At 45.6% G+C, this 22,480-nt stretch overlaps 1 protein-coding gene across 1 annotated transcript; it reads right to left on the bottom strand.

Annotated features, from left to right (window-relative positions):
- Positions 1–2,654: 2,654 nt before the first annotated feature.
- LOC119463912 (glutamate receptor 4-like) lies at positions 2,655–21,267 on the bottom strand. Its single transcript, XM_037724734.2, has 9 exons — positions 21,193–21,267; positions 19,935–20,035; positions 18,748–18,835; positions 12,676–12,831; positions 11,544–11,703; positions 11,204–11,421; positions 8,249–8,535; positions 5,688–5,911; positions 2,655–2,764 (listed from the first exon to the last, which is right to left on the bottom strand). The coding sequence occupies exons 1-9, from the start codon at positions 21,265–21,267 to the stop codon at positions 2,655–2,657; spliced, it is 1,419 nt and encodes a 472-aa protein (XP_037580662.1).
- Between the last annotated feature and the right edge of the window lie 1,213 nt (positions 21,268–22,480).

The raw sequence follows: 22,480 nt of genomic DNA, 5'->3' as shown, positions 1-22,480 counted from the left end.
ACGATATTTAAAAACTACCTTGAGCAAGAACGTAGGTTTTTCAAGGAAGCTTATCTTAACACCACAGCTATTCAGTTGGCTCCATTAACAATGCACCATGTAGCAACCCACCCTGAGAACATAACGTACCCACTTCCGCATTTTCCTGAAGACGCCTGCGGACAACTGCTCCGGGAAAAAGAAACCCTCCGACGTACCACACGGACTTTTATACCTCCGTGTGGGTCAGACCTCCCTGGTGGGTTAACCCGCCGAGAGGAGGTTACGTTACGGAGGCTGCGTGTCGGGGTCGCACTCACCCCGTCTGTGACCACTCTCTGGGCACAACAGTACCACGGTCCCTATGATACATCGTGCCCATTTTGTGACACTACGATTCAAAATGTGACAGTGACACACCTATTATGTACGTGCCCAGGACTTCACCTAAGCGGTCTCCGCCACCTACGGGCAACAGGCCTTCGGCCTGGCCGCCCACCCGACCATGAACGTTGGATTCATGGACCGTATCATCGTTCACTTCTAGATTTTTTGCATGAGTCAAGTCTGTTCGTGTATTTTTGATATGCTTTGTATTATGCCTAAGGGCAAGCTTTCGAAAAAAAAAACACACACACAATGAACCATGCAGCCACTGAGATGCGTCCGTATTGAGGAAGATACCATTCCAGTGCGCGCTGCCGATTGCGGCGCATTAAAAATAAAATCACGGATAATTTCAAGTTTACAGTGTATAGAAATAAAAAAAAATTACGTGGAATCTCCTCAGCTTCGCCTTTTTTCACCACGTCTGGCCAGTTTGAGCTGACAAGCGCACTGCATACAATGCGCGCTCACGATCCTGTCTGCTAAGAATTACGTCGCTGGGCGCCGCGAGAAGAGCTGAAATTTGAAACTAATCGCCGTTTGCCCTGCTTCTTGCGGGCGCCGCGCTCCGACGTATGTGATTTATATCAGCAAGTGCGCCTACGTACATGTATATGTTGTGACGTCACTCATAGTGGCACGTGCTTTGAGAATTATTCGAGGCAACATATGGTATTTGTGTAATCTATTGCTTCAATAGACGAATTAAAGTTTAGAGAAATAATAAAACATACAAACCGAATGTCTGCGTGTCTTTGTTTTACTTCGTAACGCAGTGAGAGAGACATGCTTCCGTTTCGTCTGCTTGTTCCCATGTCGTGTAGACGCCGCACGCGTAGAGCACGAAACACCGTGTTCCAGCGCGCGATCATGATCTGTGATCCGCTTGCGTCTGCCGCAGAGTTCGTACAGCACTGACTTATATCGCTAGTCGGGTATTCTCGTGCACAGCGCCAAAAATCGTGCGCTGCTCGAAACGAGACAAGCGCAACAGCTCGCGCACGAGGCCGTCACCGGAAGTGCGCCGCGCAGCAAAAAAGCGAGAAGGAACAAAAAAAAATAATTTAAAGACGTAGAATATCCTCAGGAAGGTATCCGAATGATGCGTAACCATTTCGTAGTAACGACGTGGTTGCTCCTAGCCCTGCTCAGCGGCTGCGTTCGTCTTGGCGCCATTACGGTAAATGCGCTGTCGCATTTACCGTAATTGCTCACGCATTTAATAACCTTCTTTTATTTGGGGGGAAGGGGGGGGGGGGCGATGTGCAGAAAGTGTATAGATGTCGGCCTCTATAGAGTCTATGAGTGCCCAAGATGAATCCTATCCAATGCTAGGATGGATAGTTGGGCGTGTTGGTTAAGCATGATCTGAAGTGAAGGCGCCCTGTGTGTGTGTGCTCTCTCTTCGTCCGTCGTCGTTTTCGCGCCTTCACTTCAGATCTCGCTATCCAATGCGTTCGGCGCCCTTTCACGATTCACAAAGTTCAGTTCCCAAAATCTATTAACATAAGCTCTCCTGAACACCCTTTCTACATTTCGCTTATATCCTGAGCCTTTTTTTTTCTACTTGAAAGTCTGAAAAACTTCTTCATCTAATTTGCCTCGAGAGCGTATGTAGTAGAAATCGACAAAAAGTATTAATATCTACTGCTAAATACGCACTTACTGGAAGTCACACTTCTAATTTTCAAATATCGAAACGGCAAGTCTACAAGTACTTCCATTCGCAACGAAAACAGATAACTGCTCATGTCAATTCAAGGTGTGATCACCTTTGGTTGTACGTCTGCCTGATAGCATTTTTTCGTTCCCCATAGATTTGAATTCACGCGAGGTTGTGTCGTGCTATCTATGGCCGACTTCCGTTTTGGAGTCTGTCAACCGTGGCACCTCGCGTCACCTTGGGCCTATTAAGACAGTTGAACCTAACAAGATGCGTCCTTACCCATCCGCATTGTTCCTTTCGGGTCCTAGAGCCAAGCAGTTAGGCCTCTACACCAGTCGACTTGCCGACGCCACCCAAAACTTTTATAGGAAACCTGTCGCTTGTGTTCAAGCGCCTAAATATTTAACAAAGGCCTGCCGATTAATCTTTTATGTACAAATTAATACTTCTCGTTCAGCGCTCCCATCGGCGACTGCTTTCTGACGTCTAAAATATGTCAGCTTCAATACTAACTGTGTTCCCATAAGTGTGGATGAGTCTCTAAGTTGACACTTGCCTCTAGAGCAATTCTCATTAACACCGCGCAACGAACACCGCTGTCTACGGAGATATAGGAAAGGCCTTACCGGTGGGCCGTTTTCGGGCTCTTGATTTTCTTGCGCGCCTTCTTCTCCTTGGCGTGCTTCTTGGTGGCCTCGGTCTTGGGCGAGCTCATCGCGCGCAGTTCTCTGGCTGGCAGGCGTCAAGACCTCAACGTTCGCGCAAGGCAGCTTCTTCTTCTCCCCTCTATGCTGAGCGGAAATGATGATGTCGAAGCCACAATTTATGGCGCAAACCCACTGTGGGGGATATACCACGAACCGGGTGGTAAGGTTATGGAACGTCATGGAGGAAAGAAACAAAACATGAGAGGCCCTGACGTCACGTTTTTGAAGCCGGAAGTGCAGCCATGTTAGTTTCTCATCTCTCTTTGCGCCTCCAATCAGAGGTTCTGCAGCTCGCCGGAGCAGATGGGGGCAAACTTTGAACTTGCACTGTCACGAGCCGCCGGAAGTGTGTGCTGCTGACCGGCGTTAAAACAAAGCCTACGAAACTTCTGTAGCAGTTTTAGTGAACCACACGCGCTCCTGTGTTTTTCCATGGCACGTTGAAGAAGACGACGAAGACCCGCGCCGTGATTGCTTGAGTGTATCTGTTGGTGGCTGACACACTCACCGACCCAAAACACAACTTTCAAGCTTACACACCACACTCCGAAGTCAGCTTTTCTCGTGAACAAAAGTGCGGCGAGAAAGACACCGGCGGAAAAATCTTATCTCACTTGTCAGAGACCGAGAGCAGCAGCGCGGTTGCTATGGCAACGTTGACATTTGGGGTACCCGTCCCAGTGCTCCTTCGCGCAAAACAGCACGTGACTTCCGCAACACTTTCTCCAACACGTACGTGCTGGCCGGGGCCTCTCCTGGGTTTCCTTCCTCCAAGTGGAACGTGAACCCCGGGTTTTCTCTTCTTCTTTTCCCTTGCCAACTATTAGATGCGTCTGTACACACGAAAACTATGCGGAAGAGCGGAAGACACAGTCTTGTCCACATAGAGTACAATGTGCAGCCCCGACAAGAATTAATTGATGCTGCTTACTATAGCATATACAGCCTGAATTAGAGAACATAAAGGAGGCAACACTAGTTGTGACTATCATTGCCAGCCATGCGTCGTGCTGCATTCCTTATGTCCTCTCCATAAATTACGGCTGTACGCTATAGAATTCATGAACCAACTTGCTCAAATGAAACCGTTTATACCGTTCACGAATGCGAATTTGCTCTGTGTAGTTCTAATAAGACGGCACGAGAAAAACGGGACCACACATACTAGAATCAGCGTAACTTTATATTCGTAATCTAGAATCAATTAGCCTACCAGAAACCGTTTGTTTAACTATATTACCAATAAAATGGAGCGCCTAGACGCGCTTTGTTTGTTTGATGAGGAAAATTAGCGCAAAACAAAAGACAACTCACATGGGAAGAAACAACAGACTTTATTTATTTATTTATTTATTTATTTATTTATTTATTTATTTATTTATTTATTTATTTATTTATTTATTTATTTATTTATTTATTTATTTATTTATTTATTTATTTATTTATTTATTTATTGTATCTATCGCGGGGGGCCAGGTAGCTGGACTTCAAGCTTGCAGTCAGATCTTCTTTATTTATTTGCTTGAGCATACGTGACTACATAACAAGCAATTGCATTTAAATGAATACTCGCGGATAGCTTATACATAACAATACGTTTTCTTTTTTTACAAAATATCCTCCTGGTGAAATCGTTGCAAAATACGGCCTCAGAAAACTGTGTCCTGTCATCCACGCTTCGCCTCCCTTGTGGCATAGAGCCACTCGTGAGTCAAACAAGAATAAGTGTACCTTTAAAGAACGAGCACCATCGGGAAAATAAAAGGTCCTCTATCGTTCGTAGCAGCAATATAAATGCAACGGAAAATAAAAACAAAAAGTAAATATAATTGGAAGAAAAGGAAACTTTCCGCTGATACCTACACCTATACAATGTGATAGCTATATATACAACTATACCTATACAATGATACCTATACAACCTTCGCAAGAAGCTTGCGGTGCTCTGCCAATTTTTGGGCTACGCGACGGCTGCTCTTTAGTCCATTTCTTTTAGTAATTATGCACACGATGTGTTTATACCATAGCCCTGGGAATGTTAGCCAATGTCACTCGACCATTGTGGTGTGTGTGGAACGTCAATTCTACGGCTAGGCTTTCCCCATATCGAAGAAAGGAAAGGCAGAGGGTCGACCAAAGCGATTAACTAAATCTAGACTCTTGTCACGAATTCGTGACGTAACAAACCTCAGCTTCTAAATGCGAGCGGGACGCATAGGCGACAGAAATACTGATTTTCACGTCATGTTTAGTCATTCGACAAAAAAATGCAATAATATGCTTACCTGTTGCGATCTCTGACTCAGAAAACAATGATCTGTGCTTCCAATGAGGGTGAACACTCCCTGTTTCTTGTGGCACTTTTTTATTCCGTCTTGGCCAGCAACTGACCCGAGAGGTGATTGAAGCCTTCCATATCAGAAGGAAAGGCGACATGTGTGTTAGTCAAGCGTCTATCAATCTCACTGACAAAGAAATCTCGCTAGCACGTGCAGAGTTCCATGAGTCTAACCTTTATTTTTGTTGCGCAATGACGATCATGATTCGTTCCTAATTTTCACTCACCCCCATTTATATATATATATATATATATATATATATATATATATATATATATATATATATATATATATATTCACGTTTTTTTCCAGTAAAGATAAGTTGTCAGTTGAGTGCATGCACTGTTCATACCTTCTTCAGTCCTCGTACCAATAGCGCTGTCCCCATACATTGGGCGTGAAACTAATTTTGGGCGTTCTAGCATCGCATATAAGTAGTTCTAAGTGTAACTTGAGTATTTTTTCTTCCGCTAAGAAAATCAGGCTACAAGAGGCTCAAGTTGTTTAAAGACATGTCCTCTTCTACTTGTTGCACTATGCCGTGGTTCTCCTGCTCAACGTTCTATTTAAAGCGGCGCGCTCGCACCGCCATCAATTTCGTTTCTTTACGCTGATTCCTCTCGCGGGATGACAAGGCGTACGAGGCCCACTCGAGGCCAAAGCCGATAACAGAGGCGCAGACGCCGGCCAAGTAGAGGTAGAAGATTCCGTGCACGTCGCTGATGCTGAGTGCGTCGACGCGGTCTTCTTCCTCTTGCAAGCAGCGAGTGTAGTTGATGACTCGGGTGTCGATCATGCGTTCGAAGAGGTGGCTGTCGATCATGTACCGGGCTCTGGTCACGAAAGTCAAGAAAGCAATGCGAACTTGGAATGACCGTGCCTGTCTTTTTAAACATCACAACAGCAACGATTCTATGCCCTGTAGAAAACGTTTACACCCTGAAGGGCGTTTGCTTGTCACACGTACGGGTAACACCCCTACCGTTATGGCCTTACAAACATTTATGGAGGATGACAACGGAGCTCTCACTGGACGTGCGATGATAGAGACGTAGTTGAAAACTATATAATCACTCTCACAGCCTTGGGCGCACAGAAATATCCGACAGGAGAATTTCACAGGGATAGATATGAAACTTTATTTAAGGCACTTTTTATGTCGCCTGTCACAGCTGTCATCATTTTTGCTTAGAGCTTTAAGACCAGCTCTGGGACGTCCGGCAAGCCGAAGATGCCACCCAAGTCCATAAACCCATAAAGGTTCAAAAATATTTAGAGTGATAGGCTAATAAGTCGTGCTGAGGGGAACAGACGAACGCGATCGCCATCCTTCATACCGCAAGAACTGTAGTTCAAATTGCTAGGCAGGCTAGCTGGCTGCTATATTCTTGCTTCGTGTGGTTAGCTCGAAATCAAACGAGACACGTTTAATAAACAAAAATAAACTGAAAAGCAACATTTATTTATTTATTTATTTATTTATTTATTTATTTATTTATTTATTTATTTATTTATTTATTTATTTATTTATTTATTTATTTATTTATTTATTTATTTATTTATTTATTATTATAGTATATCACACACAATTAGTGGATATATTCGGATATAATAAAATAATAACAATTATCAATATATGTTACACATTGTGTGGTTAATAATTATGTATTATTTACCTTTTCGTAACGATTATGAGTCGCAATTAAGTAAGCTTTGCGCAGTCTCCTCAACAAGTATGAGGCGAGATCTGTTAATATCTTTCAACTGTCTTTAAACAGTATCAGATATTTGTTCACGTAATGAAAGACGTATTTTTGTTAGTACATACAGTTCCTGGCATGCTAATGGAGCATGCCTTTTCATATGTACCACCTTTAATTTCCAAAAGCTGAAATCTAGCATGTAGTAGTAATAAACAACTTTATTGAGGTCCTGAGAAGCTAGGCAGGGGGGCCTGCTAGGTAGGTCCCTAGCCAGCCGTTGGCTAGTCCCATGTCGGAACAGAGAGGCCGTGGCTCACGTTTGTGTTAATTTACTGTTTGCGATGCATGCCTTTCAACATACCACATACCTTTATTTTGAATCTACTTTTTTTTTATGCTGCTCATCCTGTACCTGCTGTTGTACTTTCTGAATTTCCTTGTGCCTGCTCGTGCTATCGTGTAGGGGTGGCTGCCACGTCAAACTGCTCATGGTAGCAGTATTTTGTGACCACCTCTGTCCATGAATTATTTTAAGGAAATAAAAATTTAATAATTGAATCTACTAGAAAACAGGCTAGTTTCAAAATTCGTACCGGTGTATGTGCCTTGCGCACTCAAATTTGCATTTGCATGCATTTCGATTTCTTGTGCAAGTAAGGCCCGCCTCTTCGAGTAATTCAGCTCGAGGATCGGAGTTTTACTCTCTGCCACAGGCGATCTTTCTAAATTCTGTTATTTCTACAAAATATCCGGTATACGATCCCGTATGAGCGTATGGGAATATTGAATATATAAATTGTTGGGGGCACACTCGTGTCCCATGCTGTGCAGCTGTGTGCGCGCAGCGGAACGGACAGTCAGCTTCAAGCTAGAAACGCCCACGGTTTTCCTTCGGTCTCATCTTGTGCCCCATTGAATTGCGACGCATGCAACGCTTCTCGTCGCGCCAACGTTCTGAGACGCCTGGTAGCTGCCAAGGCGATGTTCCTGCTACGTAGCAGAAGTTGTCTCGCGCGCAGCGTGACGCCAACGTGCTGCCCCCACGTAATAAACAACACCTTCCGAAGATTGAGCTCCAGCGCAACGTTGCAGACCATGCTGTCACTTGCAATGCTTCTTCTTCAGGCAATACGGCCAAATAATAATAATAATAATAATAATAATAATAATAATAATAATAATAATAATAATAATAATAATAATAATAATAATAATAATAATAATAATAATAATAATAATTTATTGATACACATCCAATAATAATAATAATAATAATAATATACGTGTCATCTGTGCCTTCTTTCTCGGCGTACCCATATGCTTTGCGCTGCTATTGCGAACACTTAACGAGTGTGCAGCAGCAGCTTCTAAATTTAGCGGGCGTACGTCCTACTGAACGCGCCGTGCACACAACTCACTCGTCCTATTTATGCACTCGATTGTTGAGGAGATGAATGGCCGACGCACCTTTTCTCGATGGCTTCTCTCGTGTCCGGCGCGAGGTCCTTGCGGTGAAACATGCCAACCGTGGTGAGCGAGAGCGGATGTCGAACCACGTGGAAGCGACAGCGCCCCTCGCTAGCGGTGTAGCGCGCGTTGAGCAGTCCCTTGAGGTACGTCAGCGGCAGGACGAACACGTGGCTGCGGGCCTCCACCTTGTCCAAGATGGCGGCCGCCACTTCCATTGACGTCAGCGAACCCTGAACTGGTTGCAGCCGCGGAAGCAGACTGCGGAACGTCGGGTGCGCCGGTCTCTGAAAGAATTTGATGTGTTTGTGCGCATCGCAAGAGAAAAGTATCGAGAGACCCACTGTGAGTTCATAGGCGGTAAACGAAAAAAGGAAACCATCTCTATTGCGTCACAACATATGACTTAGCAGGCTGCATTTGAATTGCATGTTTATTTGCGCTTTCAAAGATCACACAAGAAGTACCGTCTATCCCGGTTATAACAAACTGGATTATGCGCTCAAAATAGTTTGGAATATTAAGTTATTCGATATACGCAAATTCACCTATTTAAGCGAAATTCTGTGATGCATTCTTATGACGGATTTATTATACCCAGTAGAGAAAGGACGCAAGCAAGAAAGTCATTTACAGAAAACAAAAGTACGCCTATGCAGGTAGTAATTGTTTGCCTGTATCTTGAACTCTTTCTCTGCATCACTAGGAATGACATTCTCGATGTTTATGATTGCGTAGATTTTCTCCAGTCCACGTCCCTCATTGTCTGTCCATCATCGGCCCAGCACAGCTACAGCAGAAAAATAACTCTTTGACACTGCGTTTGCGGCATATAAGTAGCTTTTTAGATCTGCCAGTGGATTCCCCTAGTTCACAAAACCCAATGTCTAGTACTTCGTTATGAAGGAGAAATTTCACATGAGCATCGGCCAGTAAGTTCTCCGTGTAAAACATAATTAGCTTTCTTCTGTTTTGTTATATTCGGGTTCGACTGGATACAGACGCTTTTAGAACCCGTAACCAGAGGCTAGTAGTGGGTTCAATTTTTAAGTATTGCTCAAAAGCAAGGCAACTAATTGGAAATACAATGACCAAACGGGCATAAACATCAGAAACAATGTTGTGCAAAAATATGCACGATGAAAAATCACGTACGATAATTAAAGGCAGCAGAGAAGAGGTGCGCTAAGAAACAGCGGTGTACAGAAAAGAAGCCGTAAGAAATGTCCATGATATTAGAACTAAACGCATGCAGTAGTACTTTATTAAAGAAATAATATTCTGCCATATGTTCATATCCGGGTCACAGTATGCTGTTCCTGTATCCCCTGTGTTTTCTGATTTGCCAGTTTGTGCCTTTAATTATGACGATGAAGCGAAAACACACTAGGAGCTCGTCCTCGTTTCAAACTCGGCCAATGTTACGCATTCGGGTCATGATTTGCGATGTTCGATTTGTGTTTCATGACAAAACCACGGCAGCAATTTAATCGGAGAACACAGATAAAAAATCTTACTTTGACGACTTTGATTTGGCCGTCGTCTGCGTGTTGGAAGTTTCAATCATTCAACTAACGGACTTGGTAATATTGATTACTAGGATCGATCAAGAGGGTCAAGCCTAACCCTCCACCAGCCTTTGGCACTTGGACTTCCATTAGTTTACTCTCATAAGATCTTTTCAATGAATAGACAAGTGTACTTCTTTCTTCACTGGCTGGATAAGACATCCATCATTACACGAGGCTTAAGCTTTACTTTTGTTAAAGCTCCAGTTTTCCAGTGCTCATTCAATTTCTTTCTTTTTGTGCACCTTTTTTGTGCAGTAAGAATGTTCCAGAGTTTGGGAAAAAGAGTCATGGATCTTTGGCAATTGTGGAAATGTGCGAAAGTGTTACACCGGAAACATATTGAGCTCTGACCGCATGAAGCAATGTTAGCGCTTTAGCTTAGCGTCGGTATTATAAGTGTCGTCTCACGGGCTATAAAACGGCTTCGCAGTAGCTGATTCCCTTATGCTATATTTAGTTATAAATCTACCCTGTGTTTGGCGCTCTTTGGCAACAGTTGCCCTTGCGCTATAAAAATCTACTACGAACTAACTATTTAGTTATAAATCTAAAGCACTAATAGAGTATGCAGACGAAGGGCCTGTGAAACACCATAGAACTTGACGCAGCGAGCAAAGAGCCAAGTGGAAAACGAAATGCCCCAAGTAAATGGCCCTTTATAGTTTGATGCAATCGAGGGTTGGACGACAACCTCTCTGGTCAGGTAGTTATTTCATGTCTGAAGAAAAAGAAATGACGCCGACCAAAAAGTGGTGTTATAAGTATTAGACGTTTCTACTTCCGTACGGGAGCCTGGTCCACAAATCCAAACCCGAAGCGTCCAATACTTATAAACAACTTTTTTATCGGCTCCTTTCTTTTTCTTCTGACATCACTTTCTAGTATATTTACGAGATAATGTAAATTTAATGGGAACACTCTTTAAGAACTCTTAGTAAGAAATATATTAAAAGCTTGTCACGCACATGCCGCTGTATATTCTTAGTCATTTTAGAGTAACGAGTAACGAAGCATTTTGCACCCCCACATCACTAATGTTCCCAACAATTTTTCACACCTAATCAACGTTGCAATCTATAGTACTGTAACATGTACTAATTTCTTTGTCGTGATTTCTCATTGGATCACTTTTTACTGGTGGTAAAAGCAGAAAGGAACAGATGAATATTTATGTATTCTTGTGTATTTACTTTATTATACGAGTCTTCAGGCTAATTCTACCAACAAAAGTAACTAATTGCCTAGCAATGTGCGTGTGTGTGTGTGTGTGTGTGTGTGTGTGTGTGTGCGTGCGCGTGTGGTTTATCGTTTTAGCTGGTGCAACGTATTTTGTTTTGCTCCAATTGTCTTTAAACGTATCATGCAGTAGCCATGCATGGCTCACGTTGAAGAACCGCTCGTGCACGCTGCCCTTCTCTGCAGCGATGCGTATTGAGGGAAAGCGCAGCAGGTCGTCCACCGAGTCCACGTGATCCTCGATGTCCTTGACGAGCAGACTCCCCTTGAGCTCGCCTCCAAGGCTGGACATTAGCACCAGCATGGCCAGGAACCAGAAGCCCAGCAGCACGCGACCAAACTCGCTCGAGGTGCACTTGTTGCAGCCTGCAATCGGGACGTCATGCCGGTGTTTCAAGAATGAAAGTGTTCAACCAAAAGTTGCTGCCGGAATAAAGCAAGACAGGCGTACACAGGAAGAAGGAGGCTCCATGTTATATCAACAGTACCTTGCGGAAGCATGAACTGCAGGTATTCCCAGAGGCTGTTCCAGTAGCCACCGCGACGCACACTTATGCCGCGACCTGGCGCCAGCGTGGAAAGCAGCGATTCTCCAAGAGTTGACACGAGGGCCACCAGGAACCAGCTCAGGAAAATGGCCACCCAGACCTCGGGGACAAGAGTGGGGCTTTGGTGTAATCCGGCCAGCACTCGGGAGCAAACGCTCTCAACTACTCCAGATACTAACCGGGAGCTTCAGATAAGGCGAATATTCGGAGCCCTGTGAATGATTCGTCATTCTGTAGTTTTCGTACTCGCGCGCATTTATTAACATCTGTCGATATTCACGGAATAAACCGCTATGCTTTTTTTTTTTCTTTACCGTTTGGTTTAGTGGACGACACGAGGCAAGACGAGACAAGACGAGACAAGACGGAGCGCTGACTTCCAACAGATGTCACTGCATTAGGGTGCAAAATATATACAAACTGCCATACAACATATTCTGGTTAAATAAATACGTGTAGTCCTTTGGGAAGAAACTGCCTGCACAAGCTGCGTGTGGTACTTATCTATAATTAACTGTTCGTATTGTGTGGGTGGTCTTGCACGTACACCTCTAACTGTGACCTTTGTCCCTGGGCACAGTCATATCAGGCGGCGAGCATCCGCTGCAGACGCGGAGGCAGGGCATTTTCGGCACTTCACAGGGTTTTGAGGCAGTGGGCCCCAGGACCAGATTACGCAAGGGGTAAGCGCAGCCTCAGCCCGAAGTCGCCGAAGAGAGACACACGGGGCGATTAGAGCACGTGTTTCCCACCGGAGAAGAGTTTTCCGGCCTACGAAGTTGTACCGGGAATCGGAGGGTAAGGGAACTACGTGGGCTGTCAGGTGAAGGAGGAGAGTGGGTGATCTAAATAAAGTCCGTCGTTTTACGTTCCAAAACCATGATGTGATTATGAGGCACTCCGGGGGACTCCGGAATTAATTTTGACCACCTGCGGTTCTCTAACGTGCGCCCAGTGGTGATCTTGTCGGTTATAAATGTTATTGCAGTGGTTGTTACCACTGACCCTGGGGTCCACTTTACGCATGAGTGTTTTTGCTACAATGCAGAAGTCGAAAGGCTGGGTAACTCACCTGGGACTGGAAGGCATTGACGAAGCTGAATGGGTCCACGATCTTCCGTGGGTGCGGTGCCAGTATGGTGGAGTAGCCGAACACGTAGGGGTAAAAGTTGGCTGCCTCCAGTCGCTCGGCGATCAGGCCTGCCGGACCGATGAACAGGTCCACTTCCTGCGCGACGTACGCATACACGGTGAGACTCGGTACAGAGAGCCTTTGCAGCCCACTGGGACACTCGGTAGTTTCATGTAGCTTTCATGCAGTTTCATGTAACGACCCAGACACGTACACGTTTGGGTTGTTACCGAACACGCTTACTGCGCTGTTGATTCAGCACACAGCAGTTCCTCGGAGCATATCTCGATACCTTTTTTCTGCGAGCGACTATTCAGTTATGATGCGTTCTTTTATGTTGCTCTCAGGCGCGGATCCAGGGGGGATGTCCGGATGTCCTGACCCCCCCCCCCCCCTCAGATTTCTGCATCGCCCCCTCGCTGACCCTGATGGCCCTGTCGCAAAAACAAATATGACCACCAGCATTCTTCAAAAGTATTTTTCGCGAGTACCAGTGATATCAGCCATTGAGAAGTAAAGCTAGCTCGCTCACAAGCTTAGTTGTATTCCGCCGGGGTGTGGTGTCGCGAAGTTGCCGTAATTATTTTTTCTCATGAACATCTTGGACCTGCTGGCGCCGGCGGTGCCTTACTCGTCCCGTCGGTGGCGTCGAATGAACGAGGGGACGTCCCTTTTGCCAAGCACGCCGATGTCCGCGCGAGCGCCTTCACGCCTGATCAACTTAGTTGCCCCTTGGGGTGTCATCGGTTGCCTCATTAGCTGTCATCGGTTCCGCAACCAACCTGCTTAATGAAAGAGATCACCTGCTGAAGTGTTCATATATAGGGTTTGTCCGAAAAGTAATGTCAGTGATTATATTGTGAAGCGACTATACGTCACAGCGCGCTAAGACCAGTTGGGATTGGTGGAGGGGGAAGTTAGCTTACGCACGCGGGGTCGCTCAGTCGTCTGCGACCATCTGGAGAGTAAGGATAGAGTGTACTATATTGGGGGAGTGGGTCCAACGAGGGCTCTGCGCTGAGTCATTTTTTATGGAAAATCCAGGTGGCGCCACGGTCACTTTCTTCCGATTGAGCGGTCCCGCTCGCCGGCCGGACGCTTGTCGCGTCGGAGACCCTACCGCAGCTGCATGGAGCTTTGACAGGCGGATACTCGGTGGCTGAGATTATTCCCCACCGATCTATTGTAAATAAAATGGAAAAAGAGCGGCGGAAAGAACGCAAACGACGCAACAACGACGGTGCGTCGAGCAGACGACAGCTACTCAACCCGCGAGCTCGCCTCAGCCAATGAGCGCTGCCGAAACAGCCGGAGCCAACGTTTATTGGCCGGAGATTCAGAAGAAGGCGACGGCAGCGCCGCCACATTTTCCGTGTTTTTTGCTTCACCCTCGCCCCTTGCTAAGGCGCCCGTTGGACCCACTCCCCCATTCTAGTACACTCTATTAAGGACAAGGTTTTTTGTCAACTCATTTTCATTTACCGTGCAAGCCGTAATACAGTGCTCGTTGGAACGAAGTATTGCCATCGAGTTTTGTGTGAAACTCGGCAAGTCTGCAGTGGAAACTTTTTTTTATGATAAAGACAGCTTTTGGCGATAATTGTTTGTCAGAACGTCAAGTTTACCGCGGGCACAAGGTGTTTTTAGAAGGTTGTGAAGAGGTCAGCGATGAAGCCCGCGCTGTACCGCCATCAACGACCATCACCGACGAAAATGTGACGCGCGCGAGAGATCTTTTGTGCTCAGCCACCACCTCTTGCTGGTTTTAATAAAGTTTATTCAGTCAGTCAGACTCTCGTTTGAGTGTCCGTTTAGTGGCACAGACAGTAAACATTCCAAGAAGTACCGTTCACATGATTTTGACGAATAATTTTCAGATACGAAAAGCGGTGCGCGAAGATCTTGCGCAAAATGTTAATGGACGACCAACAATCGAGCGGAGTTGAAATGTGCCAGGAGGTTTGGGACTTGTGCGAAAGTGACCCCCACGTTTTGGACAATGTCATCACAGGTGACAAGACTTGGATGTTTCAATACGACCCCGAAACAAAAAGGCAAAGTGCCAAGCGGCACAGCTCGGCGTCCCCTCGCCCCAAGAAGGCCAGAATAAGCAAGTCAAAGGTCAAGACCATGCTGATTGTGTTCTTTAACATCAGTGGCCTTGTCCACCATGAGTTTGTACCCCATGGCAACAACCGAGAACGCCAAATTCTACGTGAAAGTGCTCAAGCGACTCAAACGAAGGATTCATCGCACCCGACCTGATATCGGGGGCGATTGGAAACTTCACCATGACAACGCACTATGCAGCCTGCACCGCCTTCCTCGTGACCCACTTCCTGGCCGATTTAAAGATGCCAACGGTTCCCCAGCCGCCCTACAGTTGTTGTTGTTGTTGTTGTTGCCTCAAAACATGGCTCGCACCCACGAGGGGGATTGGCCACACTGGATGAAATAAAACATGCACCTAACAACGAACAAAATGGTAAAGGTGAATAATCAAAATTAAGATTTTGGCAACTCCTTAACACAGCCGCCCTACAGTCCTGACGTGGCTCTCCAAGGCTTCTTCTTCTTTCTGCGCTTAAAAATTCTCATGAAAGGACATCATTTCGCGACAGTTGGCTAAGTCGAAGAGGCTTGCACCAAGGCTCTAAAGGACATTTCTAAGGACGCCTACCGTGACGCCTTCGATGGTTGGAAATCTGGCTAGAAGCAATGTAACGATGAAGGAGGAGCCTATTTTGAAACATTTTATTGTGTTTTACCGATCTCATCAATAATTTATTTTTAATCGACTCTCTGACATTACTTTTCGGACAAACCCTCTATAAATAATAACAACTAACAGCTAAACTAAGAACGACGCATGGGCAGCTTCTTTTAACTGTAGCACTCATTGTGATCACAGTTACACGTTGACAATATCCAATACGAGCACAGTACCGTTCGTACGCTACAAGTTTTTCATTGTAACTTCGCAGTTTTATTGCCGTACATTAAGCATAGTACGGTCAAAGCCGCTGGATCCGTTTGTCTGAGTGGCCGTTCTCGCGGAGCGGGGCGAAGCCTCGAGCAGCGGCTGCGAAGTGGGGGAGCGTGACGTTAGCGGCCAACGCCAGCGCGCGGGCCAAGGATGGCGTCGCGTGGGAAACAAAACATGAAGACGCTCGCTCGCGCTCTCGGCTACTACACCACATCGTTCTTCTTGTAGGTGGCGTCATGAGTCTTCATACGCGGTGATTCGCCATCGTAAACAACCAGCGTAGTGGTTGCCGCGTTTGAGCTCCAAAGCAAACGAAGGTGTCTCAGCCGACCACAAAGAATCTCCTTAAGGAAAACAAGGTGTCCGAACAGAACTCCAAAGATGGACCCGTGCTGACGTATTTATAACGAACCTGCAACAGATCATCCCAAATTTTATTTTAATAAACAATACATGCTAGATATACCTGGTGTTCAAAATTAAGCGTTATGGTTTTCTTAAAATTAGGCACTGGGAGGCACGTGAAGACCACCTGCGCAAATAAGTTATGTGGCCAGGGGGGCACAAAGTGAGATGATAATAATCACTGTGAGCCGGCCAATTAGCTAAAATGGAACAATTATTTTTTGTCGACTGCAGTAAGAAACACGACTGCCTCTAATGAGTTTTCAATACAAAAATACCCACTTACTGCAGTCGACAAAAGATAATTGTTCCGTTTTAGTTAATTGGCCGGCCGGCTCACAGTGATTATTATCATCTCACTTTGTGCCCCCCTGGCCACATAACTTATTTGCAAAGGTGGTCTTCGCGTGCCTCCTCGTGCCTAATTTTAAGAAAAGCACAAAGCTTAGCTTTGAACACCTTGTATTATCAGGCACAGCCGCCAAACACATGACTGTATTGGGTAACGTCCTTTTCCTATAAGGTTGGAGAAACCGATACCTGGCTTCGCTACAGGTCTTCTTCCTCTTACTGGGGTCTTACGTGCGAAAACCAGTTCTGATTATGAGGCACGCCGTAGTGGAAGGCTCCGTATTAATTTTGATTACCTGGGGTTCTTTAACGTGCACTACAACGCAAGCACACGGGCGTTTTTGCATTTCGCCTCCAGCGAAATGCGGCCGCCGCGGCCGGAATTCGATCTCGCGATCGCGTGCTCAGCAGCACAACGCCTGAGCTGACTGAGCCACCACGGTGGGCTACAGGTGTTGCTCTAGACGAACAAAACGCGGGTTTGCGTGAGCAGAAACGGTGAATTTCGGTAAATAAGAAAGGCTACTATCATCATCATCATGATTGACAGAAGCTGACCCCCCCCCCCCCCCCTCAGAAAAAACCTGGATCCGCCCCTGGCTCTCACAGCGTGCTATCCGTACCGAAGTGGAGCATCAGCACACAACTATTTGCACTTACTACACAACGTGTGATTTCGGCATGCTGTTCAGCCTTGGCAGGTATCTGTTCATGTGTGCACCGTATTTGTCTGAACATCGCCTACACAAAATACTTGCTGCATAAAATTAGGCGGATATGATCGCCACTGTGCCCCGCATGCAGCATACTAGAGGGCATGGCACAGTGGCGATCATATCCGCCTAATCTGCCCCGCATGCAGCATACTAGAGGGCATCGTTCCAATTCCACTTTCGAGGACAGACGCCGCAAGGCAGCTTCGACACCTGGCACGCAGTCTCTCACTGACCGAGTGGAACTCGCCAAACTTACGACTTACACGACTCCATCGATTAAACCCCTCACTGCAACTCCGACCTCCATTCGGACTTCCTCGACGTGAAGCTTCGCTTCTCTGTCGCCTTTGGTTAGGAGTTGCCTTCACAAAGGCATACTCTACATTAATTGGAGTGACCGACAGTGCAGCATGCGAGGCCTGCGGCACCGACGAAACTATTGACCACCTGCTGTGCCACTGTCCACGATATGCTCAAGAAAGACAAGATCTTGCTAACGCGCTAAAAAAACTGGACGATCGGACGCTTTCCGTGCAGGTGCTGCTGGAACACCGCCCCCATCGCTCGTCGGCCCATAAAGCGGTGAAGGCACTTTTGTGCTTCTTGAGGACGACGGGCTTGTGTCAACGTCTGTGACTATTAGTGCACTAACACACGCGTCAGCGAACTAACCGCTCATTTCCCGTCTTTCCTTCCCTCCTATCTCTCCCTGTCATCTTTCTGTTCCCTTTTCCCATTCCCCCGGTGTAGGGTAGCCAACCGGACGTTATCCTGGTTAACCTCCCTACCTTCTTCTTTTCTCTTGCTTCCTTCCTTCCTAGAGGGCATAGTGCGTTTTATCTGCTATTGCAACTTCTTTATACTCCAAAGAATCGTCCTGATTTCCGCACATTATATGCACCTAAGGGATCGCACACATCTACTTGCACCATGGACCAGTTCCGCCTGCGCATCCCCGCACTATGAAGGCACTGTTAACTTTTACGTGAAACACTGGTCTCGACAAGATAATTGTGAATGTTGTGCGGGTTAGGAGTCTGTGTTATATCCTGTACTTATCATCGCATTTGTCATCGCATACACCTGAAGTAGCACGGGTTAGGCGAGCCGCCAGGCTGGAATCCCCAGTTTTCATTAAAGAACCTCCCTCTCTAGCGCAACAACGCTTCTTGCTAAGCCACAATTCGTGTGGCCTTTCAGGCGTGTTCAGCCATATATACGATGAATTTGGATCTTTGAATAAGCTATATTTTTATCGCGTCGTGCTGTATGATTTCCGTGTTGTCTTGCCGTTATCTCCGTTGTTTGTGCTACAGTTCTGGTGTGCATATATATAAGGGAATGCGAGAATTTCTGTTGAACTAACACGACACGAAGACATCAGGGAAATATAGGGGATGTAAGTCAACCAATACAGCCAAACAAAACAAAACGATAAACAAGATATCGCTAGCAGCGGTTGCGTGGGTGTATGTGCGTTTTGGAAGTGCATTGACTCAACGGATGCTTCTTCCTTTCAGGGTATCAATCAATTAACCCCGTGTGTGAGCTCACCTTTCTCTGTAACATGCCGATGGCGCCGGTGAAGCTTCCGTTCACTTTGTACCCCCACTGGCCATCCGGAGGTAGTGACAATACCGGCCTGTTAGGCGTAAAAAGTGCATACGCATTTTTCGGCACAAAGACCCGAACTGGACCCGTCTCGTGCTATGACACACTTAAAAGGAAGCTTTCTCTCAGGAGCTCCTATCTAAATATATGGAAACCACTGCACCAATTGTGGTGGATCTTGAATTGAAGTGGATGTTCAATGTAAGCCCTAATTTATTTTCATTTCTTCAAAATTGCAAGAAACTCAAGTCACTGTAACTAAACAATGACAAAATGACATCACAATTTTCCAAACAGCACCTAAACAGGAAGGGAAAAGGGGGGGGGGGGGGGGAGAGGAAAGGCTGAGGTCATCATATTCATCATCATCATAATAATCATCATGAGCTTATTTTTATGTCCACTGCAGGACGAAGGCCTCTATACCACATTACGTGGGAGTGCACGCTACACAACATATAACACCATGACACGAACACCACGAGGGAGCAATGGGAGGCACTGCTGTCCAGCTCGGTCCTCGACGACCAGCTCAAGCTGATCCAGAGAGCAGAGAAAATGGCAAGAGCCAGCGGAGCCCTGGACTAGGGGCCCCGACCATTAGCGATGCCCCTTCGGGGCAAGATAAAGATCTATCTATCTATCTATCTATCTATCTATCTATCTATCTATCTATCTATCTATCTATCTATCTATCTATCTATCTATCTATCTATCTATCTATCTATCTATATATATATATATATATATATATATCCCTGCTATATCCAATTACCCCTGTCTTGCGCTAGCTGATTCCAACTTGCGCCTGCAAATTTCGTAACTAATTTCCACCTAGACTGAGGTATTGAAAGCTTAACTGCAGCTGAGCGTCGCTGAGATTCTCGCTAGCACAGCAACCAAACAAAGGAGTGCCAACACAGTGACGCAGACGGACGCAATTTCAGGCAATAGGTTCGTAGGTTTGTCACTTGCAGTAAAGACACGTGCGTTTCTCCGGTAATATATTTGTTAGCGAGCAAGAAATGAGTTCCACATCCGTGTTGTGGGCAGTTACAATGAAGTAAATAATAACCGGTCATTTTTTTATGTTCCTGTCCCAAGCCGACACCGACTTTTGATGTGCTTACCTGACGTTGAGACCTCGTACGATGAGCGCCAGCATTTCGGCGACAGGTCCGGACATGCGATGGCCGTTTGCTTCTTGCGTAACTACGATGAATGGAAACATCTGGCACAGAAAGAGCGCGAAAACAAACACGAGGAGCATATTATGCAGAAACGTTTTTTATAAAAAAAAGTAGTGACTAAGATGCAACAAAAGCCTAAACAGCACGAGCGAAATGACGACGAAAAATAAAAACCGGCACCACAGGACGTGTCCTCGTTTAAAATGACCTCTTTGTGTCCTGGTTTCAGTCGTGCTGTTTCAACTTATAATGAAGGTGAACCAACTGTAGGTCTCACCGAGACGTTATTGCTATAATATACGTCAATATAATATAATGTAGTCAAGTCCACCCGCTATTTATACATCTACATTCCAGCTAGGCTAATCACTTGCGTACATCCGATAATGTACAGTCAACCACAAAATTTTACGGAACATGAAATCTGCGAAAAAATTGAATATCTGCGCAGCCTCACCAACGCAACCTAGTATTCGCATTTACAACCCCTACCAGTATATGTGAACAACATTGTGATGTTCGGTTTTACTCACTACTGTTACAAGCTGCTCAGAAATTCAACGGTTTCTGAGACTCCGTGGTCCGTAAACTTTTGTGGTTGACTGTACATCATTATTAGCGTGGCACGCGCAATTTGATTAAACAAGACTCTCTTGCAATAGAATTGGTGAGACATTCGAGATATGTCAGATGCAGTACAGAAAGAGATAGAGAAAGTTCAAAGAAAGATGTAATTAACCAGATATTTTTTTTTTCTGTTGGCTACCTTGTACCGGGGGAGGGGTGAATGATTGCGATAGGTAGAGCAGTAGGTGCGCCTTAAGCACAACGATGATAACTTGACAGCAGTAATAATCCACATTGAAAAAGATCCCAAGCAAAAAATAAAGCAACGTACACTTGAACGTACAGAGGAACAATGTTGCACCAAATAGCACCAACGTCAAATAGAGCTGCCAGTGAAAATGGCGGTCTAACAATCACGCACAGGCGAGAACATAGCAGAGATTTTAAAGGAATGTATTATTGATGGAATATTTCTGGAGGATGTGCTAAGCTTTAGACAAAGCGTGTAAATGAAGAGTGTATATGTTCTACTCAAACATTGCGCTTTTTTTTACTTTTTTTTCATATCTGTGCGCATCTCGTGTTTTTATGCGTGCTGTCCACAGTTATCGCAATCAATCAAGTTCCTCACGCTCTGGTAGACGACACGAAGATATCCCTGCTCGATGCTTGCGTTGGCTGGTGCGTCCACCGTTGGGAAAAACATTTTTCCGCGAGCAGTTGAGATTCCGTAAGACCGGCTCGACGCGCTAACGCCGTTGGTGTGTGTAAACAAACGGGCGCTCCTTTCATACGAACTTCCTTAAGCCAGTCGCTAGAGCTTCGCCAGAGTTTCTACAAAGCGTAACCGAGATACCAAGCACTTTTAACAGCAAAACCTGCTTCTCTTCTGAAGAGATAAACACTGTCCTTCAGCGCACTTTCAGCTCCGTGAAAAGTGTGGCCATGCTAATTCCCACCACGACGCCGAAATGAAACGGCGACTGCAGCTCGACAGGGTTGCGAGCTAGCGGCTTAATGCATCTGCGTGCTATAAGCTTACCTGGAATCTCTTAGAAATCATAAAAGCCATTTCTGCTCACAGATATCTACGCCTCGCATCTTGTGGCTTCTGCTATGTGGTGCGGGCCGTGGCTCATTATGAGAATCGACACCCTTTAACCGTTTCGTTGAGCTTCGCCATTTTATGCACGCGAGTTCATGTCATAAACAAAGTCATTACCGGGCACTTCGTTTCGAACAGAGCAGTGTATGAAGCATTAAGAGACGTTTGAAAGCCTACCGTTCATAATCATTGCGTTTCTTTTTTTCACCCTCTCTTAAAAATTGGATGCAGCTTCGGCACGGTACCACCGTCTTTCTGATCAATAAGCTTTGAACATAAGTTTATAGATGACAAATGACATTTCTACGTTATAAAAAAATATGCGTCATCACTCGTACTCATAGAAGCCATGGCTGTGTTAAGTAGAGGCCATAATGCGTTCATATTTATCTCAAGGCCCAACACGCATGCCAGATATTGGAGCAGCTGAATAACCAGAATATAAGAACGAACAAGGCTACCTGTGCCAAATGTTTGTGTGGGCCTTTGTTTGTTGTGAGTCCTTTTAATATTTGATGTCATTTGTCAATACTTCCGTTTGTCATTTGTTATTCTGAAGTCTGTAATCGAGTGGTGGATCGCCGAAAAGCCTGCTGTGCTGTGTGGAAGTTAGGCCCACTTGGTGACACAAGAAATAAAGCAATCAAGAGAAGTTCGCGGGATGTCTTTCTAAAAGAGCTGCCGCCCATTTTTCAACAGGCTGCATATTTAAATAAGCAGAACTCGAAGTCCAATAAGACGAATCGTAAGCGCTGATTTCAACAGTTAGGCTCGCGGTAATTCTCCTGGGAGCCATAAGATATTCAGCGCAGAT

The sequence above is a fragment of the Dermacentor silvarum genome, chromosome 9 (genome assembly GCF_013339745.2).
Source record: "Dermacentor silvarum isolate Dsil-2018 chromosome 9, BIME_Dsil_1.4, whole genome shotgun sequence".
Classification (NCBI taxonomy): domain Eukaryota; kingdom Metazoa; phylum Arthropoda; class Arachnida; order Ixodida; family Ixodidae; genus Dermacentor; species Dermacentor silvarum.
This window is presented reverse-complemented; position numbering and strand designations above follow the sequence as displayed.

What these genes read in the sequence shown, in the direction of transcription:
- LOC119463912 (XM_037724734.2), bottom strand. Translation starts at nt 21,267, where the DNA reads ATGTTTTTCCCAACGGTGGACGCACCAGCCAACGCAAGCATCGAGCAG. An exon ending in GTACGAGGTCTCAACGTCAG is followed by an intron (nt 18,836 to 19,934) that starts GTAAGCACATCA and finishes TACGCCTAACAG; the next exon opens with GCCGGTATTGTCACTACCTC. An exon ending in ATCCCGCGAGAGGAATCAGC is followed by an intron (nt 2,765 to 5,687) that starts GTAAAGAAACGA and finishes GACGCCTGCCAG; the next exon opens with CCAGAGAACTGCGCGCGATG.